The sequence below is a fragment of the Ixodes scapularis genome, unplaced genomic scaffold (genome assembly GCF_016920785.2).
Source record: "Ixodes scapularis isolate PalLabHiFi unplaced genomic scaffold, ASM1692078v2 PGA_scaffold1__304_contigs__length_218370807, whole genome shotgun sequence".
Classification (NCBI taxonomy): Eukaryota; Metazoa; Arthropoda; class Arachnida; order Ixodida; family Ixodidae; genus Ixodes; species Ixodes scapularis.
The window spans coordinates 46,929,206-46,937,788 of record NW_024609846.1 but is presented as its reverse complement, the minus strand read 5'-3'; the positions used below and the strand labels follow the sequence as shown (position 1 = coordinate 46,937,788).

The following is an 8,583-nucleotide window of genomic DNA, read 5'->3' as shown; positions in this document are numbered from 1 at the left end:
GTCGAAGACGCGCTCCAGGCACCATAGTTGAAGTCTACATCCGAGGAAGGCGCTGCCCGTGACGCTGCCGAGGATGATTCGACGTTTGATCCTCCGCGACAACGAAGTTCGAAAGAAAACAAGAACCATAAACAAATAGGATTAAGGTTTATTTAATATTCTAAACGCTTTTTTATTTTATTAAGGTGAAATTAAAGGGTAAAATTAAAACTAAGGCATTAAAATTATTGGAAACCGCTGTAACCTACTGTGAGCATCTGCTTGCTGCAAGCAACATTGGCCATCGCAACCGCAGGAAACGCTCATGTGAAGTGAAACCTCGCGATCCGTGCCGCCACGCCGCTAGCGGCAACGATTTCGGCCACGAAATTCCTTCATGTGAAACCCGCGTAGATTAATGGTGCTATATCAATGAAGGCCATCTTGCACAAAGTTGAGCACTTATTATGAAGTTCTGGAGTTGAGTATTGTAATGTAGTATACAGATCATGAAAACCTTAAAACGGTGAAGGGATTAACCAATGTTTACTTATGTTGTTATAAAACGGATTTTAAAGGTATCTGTGTGTGCCTACATATATTATATACCATCGAAAATTGTAGTTTATGAAACTGATTTCAGAACTTCCATGCAGTCGCGTTTGAAATATTTAGAAGGCTCTATTACATGTCTGCTGCTATAACACAATGTCATCACAGGTGCCAACTACTGAGAGATGGCAGGAAGTTGCTGAGGGCTTCCAGAACAAGTGGAATTTCCCCCACTGTGTCGGTGCTGTGAATGGCAAACACATCGAGATTCAGGCACCACCGAATTCTGGTAGCTTATACTACAACTATAAGGTGCAGTTTGCGTCAGTACTTTTTATGAGCTGTATTTCTCACTGCATTTATGATTTGTTGTCATTACAGGGTACATACTCTATCGTACTAATGGCTATTGTGGACAGTGACTTGAAGTTCGTTGCTGTAGACGTCGGTGCCTACGGACGACAGAGTGATGGAGGTACCCTAAGTGCCTCTCGGTTCGGTAAATGTCTCGAAAATGGCCTCCTCGGCCTGCCACCACCAAAGCGGCTTCCAAACTCGACAGTAATCGCACCATATGTGTTCTTGGGGGACGAAGCGTTCCACCTACGCCCCGACTTTTTGAGACCATACCCGGGAAAGCACCAGGACGATGACAAACGAATATTCAACTATCGGCTCAGCCGTGCAAGGTGACTTAAAAGCGCAATAACCATGTAGTGAATTGGAGGGGGTGGGCGGGTAGTTTCTAGCAGGGTAGCAAATAGTTTAATTGTTGTTGTTTTTTGTCTGTTTTGTTGCGGGATAATTGTAAAGAATCATTTCCGTGAACCTGTCTCCACTTGTGCAGGAGGTGCGCCGAAAACGCTTTTGGCGTGTTGGCATCAAGGTTTCGGATATTCCGAAGAACCATCAACCTGCTACCAGAACACGCAGACTACGTCGTCATGGCAACTTGCGCACTACACAACTACTTGCGGGACGACTTTGTCTACATTCCTCCTAGCTACGTTGACAAAGAGGATGCCTATGGCAACATCACGAACGGCAACTGGCGATCGACATTGAAAGACGACGAAACAGTTATGACGGACCTGGAGCCTCCGGTGGGGCACAATTACAGCGGTTCCGCACGTGAAGCGAGGGACCTCTTCTGCTCCTACTTTATGAGCAAGCAAGGGGCCGTACCTTGGCAGCGGACCTCTGCTGGGCTACGTCCTTAAACGGAAGCGCACCTTGTGCTGCGAGCACTTGCAAACTTTTGCATACATTGCATGGTAGACACCATCCAGACGAATAAACAAGCAAAAGGTGTGACTCATTTGTCTTTACTCGCTCTTTACAAGAAGTGCATCAGGGTATCGGCCTTGAGCATACTGAGATAGAATATGTAGAAGTTCCATCTTAAGGTGAGTCTGCATAGACTCGGGTGTCGCCTTTAAGTATGGATCTAGGGAGAGCAGGAAGTGGACAGTAGCATCCATAGGCTTGTGTGCTGCCAGGGCCCCTCTCACAACGTTGAGTTCGTCTTCCACTGCTTCCAAGTCCTGCTTCCGTTTTTGGCTTTTTGCGTGTGTCCTAGTCGCTACGCTTTCTCTTGGGCAGCTTCCCGGCTCGGCTGCTTGGGAAGGACCAGCAGCAGAGGTCTCGGCGTAGCCCGGTGACGCAAAAATCAGGTTCAGACTGCTTGAGGCGTCCGGCCCCCTTGGGCTCCCTTGAGGCGTCGGACTGTCTGCTGCCGGTTGACTCATGTGTGCCACCGTTAAATCGGTGGCCTCATGTTGCTGAAGCTTCTAAAAAGAATGTAAATTATTAAATGGGCGGTGCAACAAGTTTTCTACTTCGCGCAAATACCGCTCAGAACGGAACACTGACGTTACTGACATATATGAAACACGCGTTCGTCTTTCAAACCACGTAACAGAAGTTCCAGAAAAACATAAAAAAACAAGCAGCGTTCACCCCCTCAACTCGCAGCCAGAACAAGCGGCCATGTGATCTGGAGCCGATTATATGCCGCCAATGTTGATCATAGCCACGCGCTGGGGTTGGCAAAGCATAGGACACGCGCTGAGTTCCACACATTGCTATGGCTCGGCTATTGTCGTCGTCGCAGCGATTGGTCACGGGCCACTACCCGAATGCTTCTCGAGCTAGTAATTATCACAAGCCCAAATCGAGGGCCCACGCAATACTCGGGTCCAATCTATGAACCGCATTCAAATATCGTCATTTGGAGGAGGAGGAGGAAAACTTTATTCAAAAGCTCAGGTCCGAGCCGTCTTAATCGTCCGCACTGGAGGAGGAATCGTCTTCTACAACTTGGGTTAGGGTTCTTCGTTGCGGAGGGTCTAGGATCTCCCGCACATGAAGAAGTAGGAGAGGCCAGAGCTCGTTTTGTAGGTCAGGAGGAGGAGCGGCCCAATTTACCCAGGAGTAGGGGAGGTGGGCAGGGAAGTTCAGAGGAGTTGGGCGAGTGGGGGAGCTCGTGGCTCTTGGACAGAGCCAGTATGTGTGTTCGTTTGATGGGTATCCCCCGCACACCTGACACCAAGGCTGTCCGGGGCGGCCCTGTATGTAGTGATTGTATTGATCGCAAGGTAGGGAGTTAGTCTGTGCTTGGCGAATGAGGCTGGCGTCTGCTCTGTTGAAGATGGTGGAGGGTGATGAGAGGGTGCACCGCTGGTGCCGAAGCAGCCGGAGATGTTCTCTTCGTTCCTTGTGATTAGAGGCGCGAGCTTCTCGGGGGTTGTATGGTTCCGGCCAAGGCTTCGGAGGGCCCGGAGGATTGCTTGCGCGGGCCAGAGCGTGTGCACGCTCATTCTCCGGAATGCCTTGATGGCCCGGAACCCATTCGAGACGAACGTAGAGTTCAGGGTGAGTGGCCATGTAGTCCTGAAGGGTAGTGCGGGTGTGATCTGGCAGGCCTTGACATTCAAATGCTAGCAGCGCCGCCTGGCTATCGGATCTGATTGTGATAGTCGAGGTCGAGTGGTCATGAAGGGTGATGGCTTCCTCGATCGCTTGGATCTCCGCCGCAGTTGGGGAAGGGACGCCGCAGTGTAGGCGGGTGGATGTGGAGTGGGGGCCGATGACTGCAGTGATGATCCGATCTGGTTGGATATGAGCGTCTGTGTAGTATGTGTCGTGAGATAGCGTCGGGAGGTAGTGAGCATAGTTTTGACGGCGCGTCTTGTTCCTATCTGGATCCATGTTTCGTAGAATGGGGCGTACTTCTATTCGTGGCACGCCGTCCCATGGCGGTGGGGGCGGAGGGATGGGGGGCAGGTGCTCCGTAGGATGGCCAAGGCTTTGAAGGATTGCCCGTCCCTGTCTGGAGGTTGAGAGACGGTGTAACTGGGCCTGGTGATGGGCCGCTGTTTTCTCTTCAAGTGTGTTGAAAAGTGCAGTGTCCGCTATTTTGGTATTGGCGGCATATACGGGAACTCCCAGGGCAGTACGGGTGAACTTGCGGAGGGAAGCCTCGATTTTGTTTGTCTGGGTGGTAGTGAGGGTTTGGTATGGATACGCATACATGAGACGAGTGTACACGAGTGCCTCGATCACTTTGCGAAGTTCGTGCTCCCGTAAGCCGTGGCGTTGTCGTGTGATACGCCGGAGCATATGGAGAATTTGCTCTAGTTGTTTTAGAATGGTTCTTACCCATATCGTGCTTCGTCCGTCTTGTTGGAAGATGAATCCAAGAATTTTGATGTGGGTGCGGCGGGGTATAGGGTTATTATCGATACGCACTTGGATGAGGTTGCGGTATGCATCTCCTTTTTTGGTGTCATTGTTGGAGACCACAACATAAGTGGATTTATCATGGGAGCAGGTGAGGCCTACGCTGCGGGCGTGGCTTTGGATGATGTCGAGTCCTGTCTGGATAGTTTCCTCTTGTTCTGTTGGGCTGCCAGTTGAGGACCCTATGGTTACATCGTCAGCATAAATGGCATGTTGGAGGCCAGGGACTTTTGAGAGTTTGTGTGGAAGATCCTTCATGACGAGGTTAAACAGTGTAGGTGATAAGACAGAGCCTTGTGGTGTTCCCTTGGTGAGAGGGTGAGGATCAGATGGGTTACCGTCCGGGCCTATGATTCTAATTGTTCGATCCGTAAGGAAGTTCTTAATGTAATTAAAAAGTCTTGCACCGGGGCGAGTGTCTGCGAGGTTGTGTAGAATTGCCGAGTGGTCTACCCCATCAAAGGCCTTTTTAATGTCCACTCCGGCGATTGTACGGAGTTGTGCTGTGCTTCTGTACGCGTATATATCTTCACCGATGCGGCGGGCGACGTCCTGAGTGCAAACATGGGAGCGGAATCCGACCATGGTGGGAGAAAGGTGGTTGTGAGCGTCGAGGTGCCACTCGAGCCGAGTAAGCGCCATCTTCTCCAATAGTTTTCCCAAACAGGAGGTCATGGAGATGGGGCGGAGGTTATTGATGGTGGTTGGGGGTTTACCAGGTTTCGGGATGACTAGGACGTTGGCAGTTTTCCACGACGCAGGGATGTTTCCAGAGCGCCATACCTCATTAAGAATCTCTAGGAGTTCAAGTAGCTTTATGTCAGGAAGATTTCGGAGGATTCCGTACGTGATTTTGTCAGGTCCAGGAGACGTGGTACGCGTAAAAGAACGAAGGGCTGTAAAGAGCTAATCGAACGTGAAGTCCGAATTGATACCCTCTGCCTCAGGCTCGGGTGGTGATTGAGGATAGTAAAGGTTCTGAATGCTTTGTAGAGAGTGCGGATAGAAAACTTCTCTGATTTGGTAGGTGAGTTCCGATGACGACGCGTCTAATGCCAGTTGCAGTTTCTGTAAAGTGTTACGGGGTCGGTTCTGGCCGAGCAGGGTGCGCATGATCTGCCACACTCTAGGAGTGTGGAGGTGGTCATTCATATTATCGCATGTCTTGAGCCATGTGTCCGTGGCTGGTTGGTCTGCATACTCCTGAGCTTCGTAGGTAAGGCATGCGATCTTCTCTTGGAGGGTGGTGCTGGATTTGTTCTTCTTCTTCCAAGCCTTAACGACTCTGCGGCGTTTGCTCCAAATGTTGAGGAGGTGGGTGTCAATATAAGGGTGCTCTTCAGTGCGCTTAACATGGCGCGTGTATTTCGCCACGGTGTTCATGATGTTGGCGCACCATGCTGTTGGATCAGGGTTAGACGCGGGAAGGTCTTCAATCGCCTTTCTGGCTTTCGGCCAGTCTACAATTTGCGATATGGGGCTTCGTGAGTGCCGTTGCCGGGTGCCGTGCTTGGGAGTTAGGGTGATCTGTATGATATGGTGGTCACTACCTAGGTTCTCGTCAGTGTTATCCCAACTTGCACTCATGTCGCTGCGTATCCATGTAAGGTCTGGGGTTGTATCGTTTTCTCGGGCTGTGCCCTGGCGTGTCGGAGTGGACGTATCGTTCAGGAGAGTAAGGTGGTGAAGGCCTGCGAAAGCGTCCAGTTTCCTGCCGAGTGCGGAGGTCCTGTCGTATCCCCAATTGGGGTGCGGACAGTTGAAGTCTCCCAGGAGGAGGAGATCGATGGTGCCTTGGCTGCTACAACAGGGGTCTGGAGAGGTGGGAGGGGGGAGTCGTGACCACGTGGGGTCCAGTAGGCATTGATGATGGAGACCTTTTGTCCGTGGTAAGTGGAGTCGGTGATTACGTGCTCCTTGGTGGGGGAGTTGAGGGGCCCGGAATCATCCTGGATGGTTGGAATTTGTTTGCGCACGTATGTGACCGTCATCGCTTGGGGGGGAGGGGGTGTTTGGTGTCCTTTGTGTCTAGGGACGATGCTGGGTTGTATAAAACTGTCGTAGCCGGGAAGGGGAAAGTTGCCGTAGGTCTCTTGGAGGGCAATGATATCCGGCTGCGTCCCTGCGTGAAGCATATACTGCAGGAGGGTGTTCTTTTTGCGTTTGAGGCTGCGACAGTTCCATTGCCATATGACGAGGGAAGTTTGGGTTGGTGTAGGGTGATGAAGGGCGTCAGGCATTTTGAGCCTCCGGGCTTTCTTCCATGGCGTTTATTTGGTGGTGGGCAGCACGTTTCCGGGGGTGCTCCTCTAGGGTGGTGAGGTATTGTTCGAGTTTGTCAATGCGGTCGGCTAGTCGTTGGACGGCTTGCATAATGGGGGCGAGGGCTTGTTGGATCATTTCGATGATGTCGCATTGGGAGGGGGGAGACGGAGTTGGTCGTAGGAGGGTTTGGGAATAAGTTGGGTGAAATGTGGGGCTACGGGCTTGAGGAGGGAGAGGGGCAGAAGCTGCGTGGTTCCCTTGTGGTGCCAGTGGGGTTGGGGTTGATGTCTTCGAGGGTCGCGACGTTCGGTCGGCCTTTGGAGTGTTGGAGTCCTTCTGCTTGTCCGGCTTTGGTGTTCGGTCCCGGTGTCGTGCGGTGTCGTGCGGTGGTTCGGTCTTGGTGTCGTGCGGTGGGCGACTCAGGCTGCGACTTTGGCACCGCGGTGCCTGGAGGATGTCAAAGCGGTTTGTGGTAGGCAGGGCTGGCCAGCTCTGCAAATCCTGTGATGGCGGGGCGACCGCTCGAAAGCGGTGTCTTTTGTGAATGTGTTGCCACTTCTGAGCATCCTCGTCCGCCTTCGCCCTAGCCGGGCACGCAGAGGAGGACGGCGGGTGTTCCCCGTTGCAGTTGAAGCAGTGCGGGTCGCAGTCATGTGGTGTGTTCAAGGGGTCGTGGTTATAGGGGAAGACCTTGCTGCAGATAGGACATCTTGTGAAGGAGGTCTTGTTGGGGCACACGTCGGCGCGGTGGCCAATGCCGTGGCACAACGTACATTGTTTACTTCTCGCTCGTTGAGGATAGATCGGGTAGGCTCCACAGCGAATGAATGCGTAACGGGGAAGGCGCGGCCCTTCAACGGTGAGGAGAATGGTGTTCGTGCGGCCGAGGCGGCGGATTCCGAGCAGTTTGGCGTTCTCAACACGAACGTGCTGCGAGAGGTATTCGTCAGTGATTTCGGCGGTGATACCATGTATTACCCCACGGGCATTCAGAGGATCGTTTGCTACGTAGGAGTTGGTTTCATGTGACTCACCGTCGATGGTGACGTTCGTGAGTTGCAGAAGTTTCTGGTGGGCCGTCGGGCGAAACGTATCAATAGCCAAGAGATTTTGCGGTGCGCGGAGCCTAATGTAGGTGTCTTCTTGTTCGAGTTTAGTCAGTCTCGCTCCGTCCAGAATGGCGGCGCAGAGGGACGTGAAGCGAAGGGTGGTGATGTTTACGTGGTTTGCGAGTTTCATTATAATTGTTGTGCTTCTGGGTTGCTTGGGCGCGGGTGAGGTAAATTGGCATGAGAGAGGTGCCGCCCCAGCGGGCTGGACGGGCGAGCTTTCCGACAATGTGTCGACAAGCATGGCGGTGAGGCGGTAGGCGGCCGGAACCGCGGCGCCGGTGTTAGGCTTAGTGAGGCCCGCCCCACAGGGGCGGCCTGTTTTTGCTCACTCGGTGATGGAGACGAGCCGTGGGTCTAGGATTAGGTTGACCAGGGTATGGAAGATGTTTGCGTACCTGTGTGGCGAGCTTCGTGGCCCTCGGAGTCGAGGAGCAGAAGAATAAAATGTTTAAAGCTGGAGCTTGGAAAGAACACGCCTCTGTCCTTCGAGCTTCTTCGTCTTTTTCATTTGGAGTGTACTGCGATCCCCACGGTACGTCATCAAAATTCGCAAAGGAAAGATTGAATGAAAATGATCGCTTTTGCCCCTGAAATTACACCGCAACAAAAGAGTTTCTTAGCCAGTGGCGTTGCGAGTATACTTGAGTCCCAGTACTGCCAGTAAGCTCGTGCAAAGTGAAAAACATTCCAATTGAATATCGTTGCACCGCTCCTTTAAGCACTTGCGCTCACACCTATCAATTAATATTGATTTTTCCAACACTTACTTGCGCAAACCTAATGTGTCCCTCAGGAACTGCGTTTGGTCTATGTAGGGCCAAACCTTAGATTTTGAGGAAGCTGCAGCCCCACTCTTTTTTGTCCCCTTCTCGTCATTCATTTTTTTTTTCGGAAAGTGTCCCTCAGGTTCTTCCATCGGGAGTGGACCTCATCC

General features: G+C 52.0%; 1 protein-coding gene across 1 annotated transcript; it reads left to right on the top strand.

The window, feature by feature from the left end:
* The first annotated feature begins 933 nt into the window (after positions 1 to 933).
* Positions 934 to 1,751, top strand: LOC121046309. Its single transcript, XM_040500419.1, has 2 exons — positions 934 to 1,220; positions 1,379 to 1,751. Exons 1-2 carry the CDS (start codon positions 934 to 936, stop codon positions 1,749 to 1,751), a joined length of 660 nt encoding a protein of 219 aa, XP_040356353.1.
* The last annotated feature ends 6,832 nt before the right edge of the window (positions 1,752 to 8,583 follow it).